Source organism: Ursus arctos, unplaced genomic scaffold (assembly GCF_023065955.2).
Source record: "Ursus arctos isolate Adak ecotype North America unplaced genomic scaffold, UrsArc2.0 scaffold_25, whole genome shotgun sequence".
Taxonomy (NCBI): Eukaryota; Metazoa; Chordata; class Mammalia; order Carnivora; family Ursidae; genus Ursus; species Ursus arctos.
In genome coordinates, this window is record NW_026622930.1 from 12,479,868 (window position 1) to 12,498,468 (window position 18,601).

General features: G+C 50.3%; 1 protein-coding gene and 1 long non-coding RNA gene across 23 annotated transcripts in view; one reads left to right on the forward strand and one right to left on the reverse strand.

Moving 5' to 3' along the window:
• Positions 1 to 28: 28 nt before the first annotated feature.
• The window catches only part of DGLUCY (D-glutamate cyclase), a 74,071-nt gene continuing 55,498 nt past the window's right edge, over positions 29 to 18,601 (reverse strand). For 6 of the 22 annotated variants that reach the window (XM_026515452.4, XM_044389967.3, XM_057318538.1 and 3 more), the window contains 4 exons: positions 15,657 to 15,805; positions 12,788 to 12,907; positions 8,099 to 8,250; positions 29 to 3,680 (listed from right to left, as the gene is read on the reverse strand). In XM_026515452.4, the coding sequence (XP_026371237.2) occupies positions 3,531 to 3,680; positions 8,099 to 8,250; positions 12,788 to 12,907; positions 15,657 to 15,805 (571 nt within the window). In that variant the 3' untranslated portion in view covers positions 29 to 3,530. The remainder of the gene's footprint in view (positions 3,681 to 8,098; positions 8,251 to 12,787; positions 12,908 to 15,656; positions 15,806 to 18,601) is intronic. The other 16 variants (XM_026515453.4, XM_057318541.1, XM_048219972.2 and 13 more) reach the window with 9 other exon arrangements.
• LOC130544798 (uncharacterized) lies at positions 4,335 to 13,350 on the forward strand. The gene is made up of 3 exons (XR_008961395.1): positions 4,335 to 5,618; positions 12,405 to 12,927; positions 13,048 to 13,350. It is a non-coding gene; the product is annotated as an uncharacterized LOC130544798 (long non-coding RNA).

An 18,601-nucleotide genomic window follows, 5' to 3' on the forward strand; every position in this document is an offset into this window, starting at 1 on the left:
TACTCAATGACCAGGAGAAATGGTAGGATTTCAATTCCAACTGCTTTAATTCAACAACTATCAGGACACTGCTAGATTAGACATTAGATAGTTGTGCTGGAATGAACCATAGAGGTCATAATATCCAATTTTCTCTCCATTGAATTATCCCAGGTATATCCCCTCCCCCCCAAACGATGGTCTAGTTTCTGAGCAAATACCACTAATGACACCAATTTGCTACTAATCAAAGTAAGTCATGCCAGGGTTGGGGAGAAGATCTTAACTCCTAATGAGCCAAAGTGGAACTACTTTCCCCACTGTCCTTAGAGCACATAAACTGTGCCTCTGGGACACATGGTCCTTCAGGTACTGGCATCTAAAGACAATTTTCTAATCCTAGTTCTCAGTATTAAGCCTTCCAAGTTTGTATTAGACAAAGCTGCATTATACCAAAATAACGAATATACCCTCCCAAATCACAGTGCCTTCAAACAAGAAAAGTTTGTCTCCTGTTCATGCAAAGTCCAATGAGAGGCTGCTAGTTCTGGTGAGTCTTCATCCAAGTGGCAGCAGTGATTCAGTATCCTTCCATCAAGAGGTTCCAGCATCTTGGGGTCTTTTCCTTCCAGCCACACAGGTAGGGGAAGTAGCACAAAGAAAATCTCTCAGGGCATCTGTTGCCAAGTCTGGAAGCAGTTGATATCCCTACTACTCACACACCATTGGCCAGATTCCAGTCACATGGTCCAACCCAACTGCAAGGGAGGCTGGGAAAGGTAGTTTTCCTATGTATACAGGAAGAGGAAGCAGAAGCAGTGAGCGTCCAGCCTAGTCTCTGACAGACAGCTCTTTAAGCCACCTCCCTCCACTTAACAGGTTTTAAGCTCTCACCTTCGTGTATCTCACCTGAACAAACCTCATGTCTTCAGATGTGATGCTTGGATCTGAAGTGAGCTTAAGCCTGTCTGATGTGTACTGAGGAGAAAGGAACCATTTACCTCACTGTGCTTCTGTTGATACATTGGCTTTTCTGGCAAACACATCACATCACTGACATACATTGAGCTTATGGGAACGGCTGTTAAGCCACATCCTGCCTAGAGCAGTGGTCTTCTGAATCTGAGAGTTAGACTTCATTAAGGAGCAGTGGAACCTACATGGAATGGGTAGGAAGTAAAGGAATGTAGAGGGTTGGACTAAGGTGAGGCTGGCCTCAGCAGGGCCTGTGCAAAGAGGGGCAGGAAATGAATTCAGAGGAATGTCTTGCCCAGATGAGCAATGGGACAGCATTTGACCAGAGGACAGCAGGGGGCTAAGGAACCCTGACCCCATTAGCTGGCTTGCTTGCCAGGGTCTACAGGCACATGCTCCTTGGTGTGCCCAATGTCTTCAGCCTGCCCTCGAAGACCCAAAGAGCACCCCAGGCCCTCCTTGTCAGAAGCCCCCCTAACATTCCGGGAAATGCCCAGAGATGGTCACCGCCCCCACAAATCCATCCTGCTGGATGCCCCAGCCCATCTCTTCCCCTGGGCCACCTGCCATTCCCTGTAGGACCCTCTCGTCCCACTGTAACTGGCTTCTCCAGGTGGGAGCCCTGCTCACCATGCCACCCCAGACGTGGACACAGGCTCTATATCAAAACATGGCCAAGATGAGGACAAACTTGAGCAAAAGTTTACTAAAAGCTTGACCAGGAATCTTACTTGGAACAGAAACACATGAAAACTGGATCCTGGAGCTCAGAGCTCCAGTGGCCCTTGGGCTGGACCCTACTACTCCTGGCTCTCTCTTGCACCTTAGCCCTTTTCTCCCTGCAGACGGGCCTTTGGATGCCTCACTCCAGAGTGAGGACCCCCACTCTCAGCCTTCTCTGGGCTCCACCCGGGTCCTGGCCTCTTTCCCAAACAGAGTCATCATCTCCCCATAAACTTCTAGCCACAGTGCAGATAACCTATTACACAGTCCTGCCTTGAACTGCCCCACGCCAGAAGAGAACTCTGTTATTACTATTGCAAAACCAAAGGCCCATTAGTGTCTTTCCCCAAAATATGAATCAGAAGAGTGATAGCAGCTTTACCAAACTGAGGTTTTCTCTCTCCTAGCCATCGAGACTTCAAAAATGCCAGGGGATGCTCTCAGAGGCCCGCATGACATGGAGCTCTGCAGTTGCATATCAGGGACCAAAACTGTCAGGCGGGGATCCCCGGCGCGTGCAGCTTGGGGCTGGGAGGGACCCGGTGAGCCGTGCACAGCTGCAGATGGAGGCAGCGTGAGCTCATCACAACGAGCACATCAGCCCTGAGCCCACACCAGCGGAAGCACAGACTCCCGGCCACAATGACATGGGGAGGTCTGGACGGTCCCCCCCCCCCCCAGCTGCTTCTGGCCAGGGGCTTTGCCATGCCCCGGTGTAGGGAGCCGTGGAAGGGAAGCCCAGATTGCTCACCATACACTGAGGCTTTAACTTCTGCTGACTAGACAATTTAGAGCAGTATCCATGCCATGCTTTACAACTAATGCCCTTAAAGAACTGAAGTAGACATGTTTTAAGGAAATAAAATGAAGCAGGCCCAATAAGCATGTGGGGCCGTAGCTGGGAAGCCGGCCTCTCCCATCTGGATGAGTCAGCCATCGCTCAGCCGGGAACCAGCACACGACACTGCACTCGTTCGATACGGGAGTGAAATAGGATGTGGTCGGTGACTCTGCTTCTAATTTTGTTGGAAAATGTGCAGTGGAAGATTGTGAAGGAGATGCGGGCGAGCTGACTACAGTTGTCCAAGAGGATCCTGTGAGCCACCTGAGCCCAGCATGGTCCCGAACCCCCCTCCCCAGGTGCAGGAGTGTGCCTGCCCTCCTATGTGGGGAGGCCCAAGCCTCCGGCTCCGGTCTGGGGTGGAGCACATGGGGAGGGAGTGGGAGAGGTGTCAGGCTCTGCGGGGTGGGGGGTGTCAGGACCTGTGGGGCTGAAGAGAGGTGGGGGGCAGGCAGGAGCTGATGGTAATAAACGTTAAGGTTTGAATGCCCATGTAAACAAAACGTTGTTTGAAAAAGAAAGCATTTCAGAGGTATAAATATTTTGGTGGTGGTGGTAAAGTCCCAGAGCTTCGTAAATGTACACTACATATTTGTACAGTTTACTATTTCTTAATTAGCCTGGGGGATTATCCGTGGCCCTGGTCATGCCTACTCTTGTGTCTGCCTGGCAAGGAATATTTTTGCAGGTGTCCCCATACGTGGCTGGTCAGAAGACTCTCAGAGCAGACCACGTGGGGGCCCTAAAGGAACCAGGGGGAGGAGGATGGAGATCAATGCCTCTTTGCACGTAGGAAGAAAAGAGAAAACCGGAAACCCCAAAGAAATGTTCTCCTTGGTCTGTATCACCCGCATGGCCCCGTCCCAGGCAGTGGTCATGCAGGGTCTCTGGCGGGGCTCACCCAGGGCCAGTGTTTACTTGCAAGGCCATCGTGGAAAGAAGCCGGGGGGCCCCCGGGGAACTCCTCCTGAGGTCCAGGGATGGCCATCTGGCATGTGGTCCACAGGCACAGTCACACACGCACAGTGGTGACATCCACCAGCTTCTGGATCATCTGGGCGTGGGTGCCGTGGAAGGGCAGCCCATCCACCTCCATGCCCACGATGCCCGAGACCCCACTCCGAACTTTGTGCCGCGCCAGGATGCCCAACATTTTTTCTTCCTGGAAAAAAATGAGGCCAGAGACAGAAGGGTGGAGGGGGAGGAAAAAGAAAGAGACGCATACATTTATAGGCGGAGGAAGAGTGTTTGACTCGGCATGGTCTTTTTTCTAAAAATAAAATTTTGCTTAACTGTACTAATGCCCCTGGGACTTGTCATGAAGAATGGGTGTCCTACATCACGCCTCCTCTGCCCCAAACCCACTCCTCGGAAGCCGCAACTTCGAACGGTTTGGGGGGTTCCTTCTGGGAATTAGGGTCACATAACTAAATGTGGTTTTTCCGGAAAACCACACTTAGCGTTTGTTAAAAACATGGAAGATTCACTTCTGCGGGTACCTCGTGAGCTACTTCCTGCAGCCTAGCCCCTGCTCAGCTCCGACCATCTGCCGGGGGCCACGGCCCATCTCCTGCTGCAGCCATCCTCTCAGCATACCCCAGTGTGGCAGGGTGTGGGATCAGACAGATCTGACTTGAGTCTTTCCTGCAGGTGTTTGAACCTCTCCGTGCCTCAGTGTCCTCATCTGTACAATGGGGATGATGATGATGATGATAATAATAATAATAATGTCTCCTGAGTGGGTTGTTGAAAGGATTAAATGAGATAATGCAAGTAATGCACCAAGTGTGGTCCTTGGCACACAGTAGGTGTTCATGAAATCAGGTGAATTATTATTGGCAGGGTTGGGTCCCCTGGCCTTTATTTAGCTCAGAGCGTTTTTTCTTTGACACACTGGCTGATTTTTTTTTTTTAAGTGATTCGATTCTCCTCCTCTCTCCCTCCGAAAGTAAGGTCCTAAAGAACTGCTTGTCTACTTGCCCACCATGCGTCTCTCTCTGGTTGAAAAGTTCTGGTTCCCCTGAGGAAGGTAGGTCTTAGGTGAAGACACAAGAAGAGAGGATGGCGCCCGAGGGGCAGAAGTCAAGCACGTCCTCTCCCTCCTTCTCCGTCAGCAGAGGAGGCAAATGGGTGGGGGGAGAGCAGGGACTCTACAACAGGAAGGTTAGGACGGGTCTGAGAAGGGCTTTCACCTTCCTCTCCAGGCACTTGCTCATTCACCCCATCCGCCATCAAAGTTTTCTTGAGCACCTGCTATGTGCCAGGCCCTGAACCAGGGATACAGTGGTGAATGGGACGCGGTGCCTGCCCTGGGGGTTCACAGTCCAGATGAGTGATCCGGCAGGCACAATCCATGGGGATCATAGCACAGAGCAGGGGGATCCAACCCTGTTTATCACAGTGGCTCAAGAAAGACTTTCTGGAGGAGGAGCAGATAGGACCATAGGTGGCAAAAGAGTAGGAATGAGCCAAGCCAGGGGCTCTGAGGAGCACTCACTGAAAACTTGTCCAAACAATGGAGAATGTGCTGGCAAAGGTCACAAGGGAACTGCCTCTACTCTCAGCTGGCCTGCGAGCCTGCATTTCCATTCTGTCCTGGGAGGGACACCCAAGGACATTTCCTGGCATCTCTTTGTCTACCAGCCCCTTCCCAGAGGCTGCCCTGCCCAGAATGCCATTTCCTGCCCTTTGTTTGGGTTTTATTCTTCCATTTCTCTCTCCATTGGGTCATATCCTCTCTTTATGGGGGAGTGCTTCTGGGACCTGGGAGTCGGGGTTGGGGGGGTGGCCATTTCCTCCCAGCACACTGCCTGCTGGCCCCATTCCCATCCTTCTGGGCCGCAGGGAGGGCGTTGGGCTGTCAGGGTGCATGTGACCCTTCAGCAGCTTAGGAATGGGCTGGCACTCAGCCTCTAGGAAGAGCCACAAGGAACAGCTGGGCCAACACGGACTGCCTGCAAATGTCCAGGAATCACTGGACGACCGCACCATCTTCCAGGAGACCCTACCAAGTGGAGGAGGTGGCTGAGGGAGAGAACGAAGATGGAGGCAGAGCACCTGGAGGCCAGGAGGAGACGTGAGAGGTGGGACAGACCCTGAAGTAAGACCGAGAGGACAGGGCTTGCGGCCCAGTGTACTGTGAGCAGGGAAAGAGACCCAGACGACTCCTGGGCTTGGACACTGTGTGGGTGGTCTTTGGGGTTCACCCCCACACGGGGAGCCTGGCAGGCTGATAGTCATGGGTAGGTGAGGATGCTTTTCAAAGTGGGGCAGGAGAAAGGGGCCTTCTGGGAAGTTAGAGCTGTTCTGTATCATGACCTTGGCAGTGGCTGCATGGATGGGTATGTATGTAAAAATTCATCTACTGTCCACTTAAGGTTTATGCACTTCTCTATTCTATGTAACTCAAGGTTTAAAAGCTAGGAAGAGAAGTGGAGTGCGATGAAAGTGCTGGAAGAGAATAGGAGCCCAGGCTGAAGCCATGTTCCTGCCTCTCTGCATTATCCGTCTGTCCATCCATCCATTCATCCTTAGTCCCTCCTGTAAGGTGTCATCAATCAGCTCGTAGCCCCTGGCAAGGTCTGAGGAATGCCCTCAGATAAAGCCCCCAGACACAGCGGAAGGCCAGAGCGGGCAGGGTGTGCCCTAGATGGTGGCCGCCGCCTTCCCTGGGCTCCTCCGCATGGTGCCCACACCTGCTACAGTCACGATCAGATTAGACCCCTGAATACAGGGGGTCCTGCTTACAAGCGAATGACTGAGCAGAGATGAGGGGCATTCCTCATCCCACTAGCCAATCAAGCTGCACCCGCCGCTCAGGCCACAGCTCTGCCCAGCACTTCTCGATGACTCAGGGATGCCCAGAGAATGACCCACAGAGCTCTAGCACGAAGATTCTAGATCTTCCTCCTGCACGTGCATTCCTTCAAGTGCCTGCACCTTTGCTTTGTGGGTCTTGCTGCCTGGAAGGCCCTTCCCACCCTTTCTTACCTGGTTGCTTACAGCCTACTCACCCTCCCAGACCCAGCTCCCTGCCACCTCCTCCAGACAGCCTTTCTCGAGCCCTCAGAGTGAGCTAAGGGTCTGTTCTGTCCCCACGGCAGCTTGCCCTGCACACTTCCAGCCTTCCGTCTTCCAACCACCCCCAGTGGATCCCGAGTTCCCTACCCAGGGGCTGGGTCTGACCCCCCATCGTCTCCCAGAGCAAAGCTGGCCTGGCCCAGAGGAGGGGCTCAACACACATGTGTTTGTATTTTTGCTTTGAAAATGTTCCCTTTTATTTTCCTTACAAGGGTGATACATTATTAATGTATTTATGAAGGACTGTGTGGAAACCCGAAAGGAGAATTTTCCACCCCTGGAGGGTAAGCGTTTGGGTTGTAAGAATTTGTCTGGATGGGTTCATTCTTTTGTGTCTGTGTGAATCAGGCATCATGTGTGAGGCAGCCCCCTGAGGCTTTTTTTCCAGTTCAGATCCAGGAAATGCAAAGAAAGCACCTAAGGCCCTCTGAGCCCCACTGGGGCAGACCGTTTCCCCTGAAAATATCACTGCATCTGCTTTAGTCCCCCCCAACCCCACCCCACATGGCACCCTGGCATTACCAGGAACGGGAAACTTCTGAGCCATGGAAACAGCCCAGAGAATGGAGTCAGAGACACCCAGCTCAGGTCCCAGCTCCACCTCTCAGCTGGGTGTGTTGGGCAAGCCACCGGCCCTGTCGGAATCCCAGCTCCCTCATCTGTAAAGTGGGCACAACGTGCATCCAGAGATGTGTTGGAGAGAGATGGGGTGGCAGGAGGGAGAAAGAGACAGAGAAGAGAGGGAGAGACAGGGCTCTGGATGCGCCTGCTTCTTAGAAGTGAGGGGCTCTGGGCCTTGGCCACGGGCTGCCTGGGGACTCATCACAACTGCTCACCCCATCTGAGCTGCTATGTCCTGGCTCAATGCTCAGGAACCTTCCTGCCCTCAGCCTGCATTCCCATCTCCCCAGACCAACCCTCTCAGGCAGGGTCTCCGAGTGTGGTCACCCAGAACGTGTCAGAGATGCGGCTTGTCCACCTCAGACCCCCCAGTGTTCCCCCCTCCAGGCCACACAGCCCAGCTCCCTGCACCGATTCTCAGGCACTGCAGCCCCGTCAGCCTCCTGCCTGCTCTCAGGTGAAGCCGCAGCGCACAGGGGAAGTCACGTCAGGCCTGGGATTTAGACATAAAGCCAGTGCTTTGGTGCCAATTTCCCATGATCCAAATCACTCTGGAAAATTCCCCCAGAAGGTGTTCCAGGAGGAGCAGGGGATGAAGAGGTGGGTTTGAGTCTGGAATCAGTGTCCATGGGTGGGGCCATGGGAACTGAGGCCCAAAGGGAATGGCAGTCTCATTGAGTCCTTCTATTTTTTTTAAAAAATAATCAGCCTAAAATAATCCACATGCCAAAGAGCCACGTCTTGTGATGGCAAATTCTGCTCCCCTACAGAAGCAGGCTCTGCTTCTGGCTGCCGACAGGCAGTTGGGTGCGGGCCCTCGGCTTATAGCCTGGAACAGGCCTGCTCCTCACGCAGGGCGTGGCCGGCTGGGTATGTTACCTTGGCAACGGATGGAAGAGCCTGAGTCCAGTTCTGTTCCCCGGGCACTCTGGAGGGCCCAACAGCCTTCCTTAGATAACGTCGGTGGACCTCACATGAGTTTAGGATGTATAACGCACAGGCCAAGGCATAGCCTCCCCAGTTAGAAACACCTAGAACAACAACAAAAAAAGATTATATCATAGAAGTGGAAAGGTGATGGGATCCGTCACCCGGCCTCTAAGCAGCTAGAACTCATCTCAAAGAATGGCCCCAAGGTCAGTGTCACCCATGGTACCGAGGAACTTGTGAGAAACAGATTCTTGGGCCCCAGCACAGACCTACTTCATCAGAAACTCAGCAGGGAAGACAGGGAGCACAGTTTCAATAAGCTCTCCAGGTGATGCTGATTCAAGTTCAAGGCTGAGAGCCACTGCTCTAAACCAACTGGGTTATGTACTGTTAGCGATGGACCATCAGAGAAGATGATGTAGGCTCCACCCCTAGGAAGCTGTTGCAGAGCTTCTGACATGAAGAAACTCCCCCGCCTGGCTGACCTGGATACCTCAGGCTGCGTGGAAGCCGGTCCTCGGAAGAGCTAGCTGACAGCAGCATCGCCTCTTCCTTGCTTGAAGAATGCTCCCAAGTCAGCCTCTGGCTTCCTTCCTCTTCTGTCCACCAGCCTCAAGGCGCCTATTACCCAGTTTGGGGACGACCTCACTGGCTCTTCTCTGAAACCCGCCTGAATTCTCCATTCACCTGAAGGATTGATCAAGACTTGCTAGGCTCTAGGTGTCAGAGCAAGAGGAGCTCCGAACCAGGGAAGAGAGTCTGTGCGCACAGCCAACGCGCAGCGAGGGAGGACGGTGCTCACAGAGGAGGAGCACTCAGGAGGGGCCACTCATCCTGCCTGGTTTGGGAAAAATTCACAGAATTAATATTAATATGGGCCTTGTAAGCTGGGAGGGTTTGCAAGAGGAAGGGTGGAGAGTGGGGGCACTTTGGGTAGGAAAAAAACTCAAACATGCAGTGAGGACAAAGGCGTGTGGCCCATAAATACAAGGCATATATCAGAATGTGGCAGGTGAGGACCACGTGAGCCAGGAGAAGGGATTGGGGGAGGGAGAGGCAGAGGGAGAGGGAGAGAGAATCTTAAGCAGGCTTCACGCTCAGTGTGGAGCCTGACATGGGGCTCAATCTCACGACCCTGAGATCATGACCTGAGCTGAGATCAAGAGTGAGATGTTTAACCCACTGAGCCACCCAGGCGGCCTTCAATTGTTTCCAGTTAGTTGATGGTGGTGTTGATTTCAACTGTGCCCTTACTCATTTTCTGCCTGTGAATCTGTCCCTTTCTGATAGAGGGCTATTCAAGTCTCCATAGATACTACAGTGGATTCATCCATTTCTCCTTGTGGTTCTATCAGTTTTTGCCTCACATATTTGACACTGTTTTAGGAGCATTCACTTGAAGAATTTTATGTCTTGGGGCACCAGGGTGGCTCAGTCGGTTGGGCATCCAGCTCTTGGTTTCTGCTTGGGTGGTGGTCTTGGGATCATGGGATTGAGACCTGCCTCGGGCTCTGTGCTCGGCCTGGAGTCTGCTTGGGATTCTCTTCCTCCCCTTCTGCCACTTCCCTTGCTCGGCCTCACACACACTCTCTCTAAAAATAAATGAATAAAAACTTCAAAAGAATTGTTAGGTCTTTTGGGTGACTTTAGTCAGAAAAGTGGGTGACTCTTGACCTTGGGGTTGTAAGTTCAAGCTCCATACTAGGTGTAGAGCTTACTTAAATAAATAAAACTTAAAAAAATTGTTATGTCTTCAAAAACAAACAAATAAACAAAAGGAATTGTTATGTCTTCTTGGAGTATTGACCTCTTTATGTTATGGACTGCCCCCTTTGACTCTAATAACTTTCCCTGCTCTGAAGTCTGCTCTGTCTGAGATTAATGACTAATGCTTTCTTTTGGTTACTGTTAGCCTGGTATATTTTTCTCCATGCCTCCACTTTTAATCTATTTGTGTCTTTATATTTAAAGTGGGTTTCTTACAGACAACTATAGTTGGGTCTCATTTTTTTATCCACTCTGGCAATCTCTGCCTTTTAATTCAGGTATTTAGACCACTAACATTTAAGGTGATTAGTGATATGGCTGGAGTAATATCTGCCACATTTGTTACTGTTTTCTGTTTGTTGCCCTAGCTCTTCCCCCTCCCCTCCATTTTTGTCATCCATCCTTTTTCTGCCTGTCGTGGTTTTAACTGGGCACTTTATAGGATTTTATTTTCTCTCATTTCTTAGCATATCAATAATACTATTTTTTTTAAAGATTTTATTTATTTTATTTGACAGAGATAGAGACAGCCAACGAGAGAGGGAACACAAGCAGGGGGAGTGGGAGAGGAAGAAGCAGGCTCATAGCGGAGGAGCCTGATGTGGGGCTCGATCCCGGAACACCGGGATCACGCCCTGAGCCTAAGGCAGACGCCTTAACCGCTGTGCCACCCAGGCGCCCCATCAATAATACTTTTTTAAAAAAAATTATTTTTAGTGGCTGCCCTAGAGTTTGCAATATACATTTACAACAAATTCAGGCTCACGTTCAAACAACCATTTCACAGGTAGGGCCAACACCTTAGACAAAATATTCCTTATTCTTCCCTCCATCCCTTGTATGACTGCTACCATCCACTTCACTTATATACATGAGCATAACTGAATGAGTCATTGCTATTATAATTTTGAACAAAGTGTTATCTGTTAGATCAATTCAGAACAAGAAATATAAACATTATTTTACCTTCATTTACTTATTCTCCAATGCTCTTCTTTTCTTGGTGTAGATCTGAATTTCTGACCTATGTAATTTTCCTTCTCCCTGAAGAATTTCTTTTAACATTTCTTGCAAGGCAGGTCTACTAGCAACAAGAGCCCTCAGTTTCTGTTTGTCTGAGATTCTTTATTTCTCTTTTATGTTTGACAGATAATTTCACAGGGCACAAAATTCTAGGTTGGTGATTTTTTTTCTGTCAACACTTTAAATATTTCATGCCACTCTTCTGGCTTATGCGGTTTCTGAGGAGAAGCCGGATGTAATTCCTACTTGTGCTTTTCATTCATCCAGCCTGGTGTTCTCCGAGCTTCCTGGATCTATGGTTTGGTGTCTGACATTAATCTGGGGGGAAATCTCAGTCACTATTGCTTTAAATATTGCTTCTCTTCCTTCCTGTCTTTCTTCTCCTTCTGATAGTCCCATTACACCTATGTTTGCAATTGTTCTACAATTCTTGGATATCCTATTGTTTCCTCCAGTCTTTTTCTCTTAGCTTTCTAGTTTTAGAAGTTCCTATTGTCATATCTTCAAGGTCAGAGGTGATTTTTCTCGGCTGTGTCCAGGCTGCTAACAGGCCAATCGAAGGCATTCTTCATTTCTGTTGCCGTGTTTTTGATCTCTGACATTTCTTTTTTTATTTTTTTCTTAGATTTTCCATTTCTCTGCTTATATTGTCCTCTGTTGTTGCATGTTGACTATTTTTGGGTATTTCCCTTCCCCCAGGTAGGTTAGGCTCTGAGAAAACCTCAGCAGGCTAGGCTCTGGTTAAATGGACTCCTGAGGGCAGGCCTTGTTAAGAATGGAGTGCTCTGGGGGTAACTGGGGGCTCAGTGGGTTGAGTCACTGCCTTCAACTCAGGTCATGATCTCAGGGTCTTGTGATCAAGCCCCGTGTGAAGCTCCCTGCTCAGTAAGGAGTCTGCTTCTCCTTCCCCCGACTTGTGCACACACACGTGCTCTCTCAAATAAATAAAATCTTTTTTAAAAAAAAGAGAGAATGGAGTGCTCTGATGTATTTCAAAATGGTTTCTTCCCCCTACCCCCTAAAGCACAAGGGGATTTTTCTCTGATATCCATGGTGTAGACTGGATAGAGCTAAAAGTCACAAAAGTGTGGGGACCCCCTGTGATTGGGGCCCCCTGGAGCTCTGAACTCTCAGACTTGTCCACACTGAGCCTCCCGCCACTCATCAGTTGCAGGTTTTCCTCCCTTGGCACTAATTCCCTCAGGGAGTGCTACTCATCTCCAAGCTCTGTTTTGAGGATGAAATGGGAGAGCCTTTCTTGGGTATCTGTCAAAATCCCTGAGACTTGTGGTGCAGTCCAGGAGGAGAGCTGGGGCCTGGAAGGACGTGGACATGGGAAACGTCGGTCCTGAGGGGGAAGGGGGGACGGGGCAGCCTGGGGCCGAGGTAAGTTTGAAGAGAGGTGGGAAGCCTTTTGCCCCCTCCAAACATTTACCAGATTTTTCTCTTCCTTTCCACCTGGCAGGAGGCACAGAGGAAAGCATGGATGACCCCTCTTCAGAAAGGTCTTCTCTGACCACTCATCTAAAGCGGCCTGCCTGTCCCTGTCTTTCATCTACCTGTAGCTCTTAGCACTGTTTAGCATGAGCTGCTGTATTTCTTTCGTAGGGCTCCTTGTCTGTCGGCCAACACTAGAGCAAGAGCCCTGGGGAGCCAGACCCTTGCCACATTAACTCCAGGACCAACATTTGTTGCATGACTGAATGAGAGGCCAAAGGCTGAGACCCGGTCCCCTTCTTGCCCCGCTGCCCTGGAGACTCCACTCACAGAGGAGGGGAGCTTCTGGCTGGACAGGCTCCAGGCCTCCAGGTCCCTCCTCCTGGGTAGCCAGGCCTGACTGGCACTCACCAGTGATGACGGCAAAGTCAGCCTCGACGTCACAGGCGATCACATCCCCATTTCGTATGTGTCTCTTCACAGCCTCCTTGACTTTGCCCATCCCAAGCTCATTGCCACCGTCACCGACCCCTGAAGGGAAGGAGAACGAGGTCAGTCAGTGTACAGGATTGGGCAGAATGGGGGGATGGTGGTTTGGGGGCCGGGCAGCCCCTCCACATGTGTTTTGTTGCTTCAGGGAGGGGAAGAGTTGGCTCGGGGTTTATTTTCAGACAACCAGGAGAGGTACTTCTTCAGGTCTTCCAGAAGCTTCTTCAGTTACAAGTGAGTTGAAGTTTGGAACTCACCAGCACGTGGCCATGTCCACTCCTAAGTCACGCTCTCTAGTCACAGATGGAGCACCCCATCCTGGTGCTACCAGGCCCTCGGGAGAAGCAGGTGTGGGGCTCCTCAGCTTTCGAGTGGCTCCTGCTCAGGGGTGGGCTGCAAAGCCGCGAGCCCCATCCGTGTGTCGGGGAACTGGTAGAGATGGTTAAGGTCAATTCTGTAATTTACTTTAAAGGCTTCTGTTGAACGAGTATGGAATACGTGTGTGTCTGTTCATCTTCGTCTACACCAGAAGGGGGCCCGGTGCCCCGTGAAGTAGCCGAGTCAGGAATACACATACCACAGGGGTAGCCAGTTAGCATGTGAAGAGACCAGGTCTAAAGGCCGGTCTGGCCAACAGTACCTGAGGGTTTGCTAATTCGCATAATAAATGCTAGAACCAACATGTGAGAATAAATCAGGCTTAGAGATTATTTAATTCATTGGTGAAAGGACTGGTGTTGACGGTGGGTGAATTGGCTAAAAATAATTACCAGGCAGCTCCCGGCCTACAGGCACAAGGTGAAAAAAATCTAATCAGCCCAGCAGCCCGCCGCCGTCTCAGGTGGCGCTGGAGGAGCACCGTTCGGTCCTGGGTCCAGGTGTTTCTGGAGGATTCTGTAGGTCAGAGGTCAGCTGAACCTGCCTCCAGGAGATGGTTGCAGTTGCCTCAACATAATGGCTCACCCAAGGCACTGGTCCAAGCGCCTCAAGGCCGGAGGGCTGGGCCTCGCGAGCCTGCCCCACGGCTGCACGGCTGTTCTGTGCGGGTTTCTATGAAGGCCTGGAATGTGTGGAAGAAATCCACCCGAGGCCAGCATTCATTGTGAGGTGGTAGATGGGTGGGGGCACCAGAGCTAGACCACCTCGAGCCCCGGAGACCTGGACGCGGCCGAAAGAAGCGGAAGGTTTGAACGGCCTGGTGCCTCAGGTCCACACCCTGAGGATTTTTGGGGGGAGCCTCCTTTTCCTCAGATTAGGATGAACCGACACCCATCATTTCCTAGGCCTACGGCAGCCGGCTGAGTGGAGGGAAATAGTAACAAACCTAGCGCTGGTGTCTGTACTTCTGTCTCTGCTCTTTTGCACTTTATGAATTTCGTCTCGTTTGCTCCTCGGGTCATCCTGCCCATGGACGGTTTTCCTCACTTGAGGGCACTCCCGGAGTCTCTGACAGGGGGTGGGACCTGGGTGCTAAGTGGAAGGGCAGTGTTATGTCCATGACAAGCCAGCTGCCTGTGGAAACTGGGGAATGGGGTGTTGATGGAGTAGAGGAGAGAAAAGACAGGGGTGACCCTACTGGTCCGTGGGGACCACAGGAGAAGGCTGGGCTCCTGAGAGTAAGAGAAGGCTCCAGGGGTCCATAGAGGGGCAGTTTGAAGGTACAAATAACCAGCTCTACAGGCTTCCTCTGGGGTCTTGGGGGCATCCTTGAGGGGATCAGCAAAGATTGGGGGTCCATTTGGTGGGGAAAGAACAGCTCCTTCGGATCCTGATCGCCCCTTTGATTCGGAGACCCCTTCCTTCTCCACCCTGGGCACTCCTTCCTCCAGCCCTCAAGCCCTCATGCTGTCTGGCCCAGAGAGACAGGAAGCTGAAGCCAAGCGTGCTGTGGGTGCCACACCCAAGGCCTCTTCTGGGAAAGACCAGGCGCTTTGGAGAAATTTTCTACTCAGCCAGGAAGACGTTCATTGTCTCATCAAAACCTCAAAAGCCAAAGGTGACTAATGAGTCTGGGAAACACTCTGAAGTGTTTGAACGAAGAGAACAATTAAACACAGAACAAGAAACTTGCCTTCATTACCCAAGCGTCTATACCTACCCCTAGGGGAGGAACGTTGTTCTGGGAGTTACATCAAGCCTTTCAGAAATTCATTAAGGCAACATGATTCCATGAAAAGCATGTTGGAAGGGGTTCTGGAGTCTGGACTCCTAATTCTACCAGCAACACTAATGGGCTAGGTGACCTCGAGGAATCTCGCTGGGCCTCATTTTTGGACACTCTGCCTGCCTTATCTACTTGCCAGGGTTTTATAGAGCCTTAATGATCTATGGATGTGAAACCTCTTTGAAAATTATAAAGTTCTGTACAAACACAAATGGTCACATTATATTATTAGCAATTCAAATATTGCACTAATCCCCTATTTAAGTCATACTAAAAATGAACACACTAAGATGGAACACAGTATACATGGTACATTTGTCCTGTATGACCAACAGAATATACCATGACTCAATTTTATTATTATGATTTTATTACTAGTTTTAATATTTTAGAGCTGGGCGAGTAGAACATGCTCGATTAAGCGGCATTTCCCTTTCTTGCTGGTGGGAATGTTGGATTTCTAAGTGACGGTGTCTTTATCGTCTATACCAACCATAATAAACAAACATCTCTGGAGCAGAAAACTACGGTCCCCATAGAACTCTTTCTTGTCATGCGTTCCATAGTCAATAAAAAGGCAGCGAGTGTCAACACATTCTTATTGAATTCTCAGTGCTCCCTGCTTACCAGTTGATGAGATTCCAGGAATCTTCTGTGTTGCCAGGAAAAGGTCATCAATGGGGTCAACCAAGTGCTTGATGTTCATTTTCCTGGCGTTGTAGTAATTGCCATCGGCAGCCCTTCCTGCCCGCTCGATTGCCACCAGATGGTCGAATCTGCCAGGAAGCAAGGGCAGGGGGGCCTTATGGAGAGGGTGGCTGCCTGGTTGGGTCGTGTGTGTGTGTGAAAGGCCCTTGTATACTTTCTCTGATTTCTTCATTCCTACGGAATTTGGCTGAGCATTTAGGTGTAAGTGCCCAGGCCTGCGCTGGGGGCTAGCCTATCAGATCATTTTTAAAAATATCATCAGAATCTTGGGGCATTTGGGTGGCTCAGTGGGTTGAGCATCCGACTCTTGATTTCGGCTCAGGTCTGATCTCAGGGTCGTGAGATCAAGCCCCACGTTGGGCTCCATGCTCAGATCAGGGTCTGCTTGAGATTCTCTCTCTCCCTCTGCCCCTCCCCACTGCATGTGTGTACGTGCATGTTCTCTTTCATATAAATAAATAAAATCTTAAAAAAATAAAAATGGCATCAGACTCTTCAGCAGTTCGTTCAGTCAGAGGCTGTGGGCCGAGGAAGGTTGACAGTCAGGGTCACGTGCTGGGTGCTGCTGGTGTCCTGGCCCGATCTCCACTAGCCAGCGGGTGCCAGCACCCAGAGCTTTGAGTGTTGGCTGCTACTGGCCCACCTCTGACTTCTTCCAGGATCTTGTTCCATTTATGTACACAAATAGACTTAAAAAGAGTTGAAATGGAAGACAAATGAATCTAATGCAAGACAGAGATTAGATGAGAGGCACAGATGGTGGCAGTAGGCTCGTGGGCTGTGGAATCAGATGGCATGGGCTCCAGTCCAGACCCTCATGCTCCTGGCCTTGGCCAAGGGCTTAGCCTCTCTGACCCACATTTGCTTCATCTGATGACCCGACAATAGGACCTGTCTCATCCAGTGGTGAAAGGAACCTCCCTGGGCTTCATTTTTGGACGCTGCATTATCTACTTCAGGGGGTTTTAAAGAGGCTTCAACAATATCGTGAGGAAATGCACAAGAGGTACTTCGCAGAGAGCCCCGCATCCACTCAGTGCACAGTATGGGGTAGTAAGTGTGGTTGCAATCGTTATCAGGAAGAATCTGTCTTGACCATCCAACTTAAAAACATGAAAATTGCACCTTTATATCTCTCTAAATCCCCCCATGGTGGAGTTCTTTATTTTTTGTAAGATTTATTTATTTTAGAGCGAGCGTGAGCGGGGTGGGGGGAGGGGCAGAGGGCGAGGCATAGAGAGAATCTCAAGCAGGGATCCTCGCTGAGCGTGGGGCCCAAAGCAGGGCTCGATCTTATGACCCTGAGATCGTGACCTGAGCTGAAATTAAGAGTCAGGTGCTTAACTGAATGAGCCACCCAGGTGCCCCATGGTAGAGTTCTTTAAACTCTTTGCTATGGAAAACTGTGTGGCAGTGCGTCAAAAACTGTGAAATAGAATTACCACACAATGCAGCAATTCCACCGCTGGGTACACACCCCAGAGAATTGAAAGTGGGGTCTCGAAGAGATACGTGCACACCCTTGTTCACAGCAGCATTATTCACACCAGGCAGAAGGGAGAAGCCGCCCAGCGTCCCCTGACAGATAAGCAAAGAGGCAGAGTGTGGTATGTCCATACGAGGGAGTATTGTCCAGCCTTAAAAAGGAAGGAAATTCTGACACATGCTACAACATGGATGAATCTCGGGGATAATTTGCTAACTGAAATAAGCCAGTCACCGAAGGACAAATGCTGCATGATCTTGCTTGTACGAGGTACGAGAGCCGTCGATCCATAGAGACAGCAAGTAGGGGCCGGGGTTGAGGGGGAATGGAAAGTCATTGTTTAATGGGCACGACATTCCCGTTTGGGCAGATGAGAATGTTCTGGAGGTGGATGGTGGGGATGGTTGCTCGGCAATGCAGATAGACCTTAATGCACGGAACTGCACGCTTAAAACGGTTAAAATGGTAAAATTTATGTTCTGTAGATTTTACCTTACTAAAAAAATCGAAACTCTGAACGCCTGGCTACGCCCCCCGGTTGTGTAGAATGTGGCAGAATTATAGATGCTTGGCATCGGGCCACTGAGGAGGTTTGGAATGTCATCCTGAGGCTACACACCCAGGGCACAAAAAAGCAGCCACGGAGAAGGAGCGTCAACAGGAGGGAGGAACTTTGACCTTGAATTTTCCCCTACACCTATATCAATGGGGATAAAAAGCTTGTTTAGAACAGGACCTCCAATTGAGATCAATATGGTCTCTGTTCTGCAGGGGGACACCACTTCTGGACCTTCTTCCCCCAGGAGAATTTCACTTATATACCTCACGAAGGGGGATTGATTTTTTATTTTTTATTTTTTTAGGCCAGCAGGATCCATTTAGCTACAGTGGGAAGTAATTCACTCCTGGGAAGCCGGCTCCCTGGGAAGAGTTAACGCCTCTTCTCCAAAGAGAGCACAAACCTCTCTCCCCACAATCCGACCTGCCCAGCCTCCCTCAGCTCAGCGAACAGAGCAGCACCTGGGTAAACTGGCATCAGGAATCCCACCCAAGAGAATTTTCTAGCTTCTCCCTGAAGATCTCCAGAGCTTTGTCTGTACGTCAACCATTTGGAGAATATAAACATCTCTAATGTGAACCACACGTGGTTTTGCAGCTTTAAATAGCATATGGGACCCACGATTGCACTTTTTCTTGCTGTCAGGGTCCTCATTATGATCATTAGATTCTGCTGTGGCTGCGGAACAGCTATGCCTCCAGGCCTATTTCAGCAGTGTTTTTAAGTTCTAACTGGACACTTATTAGTGGGCTGTGAAATAAGTTTATTAGGCCAGGTCAGCATTTCCAGAAAGTAAAACAGAACACTGCAGAATAGAAT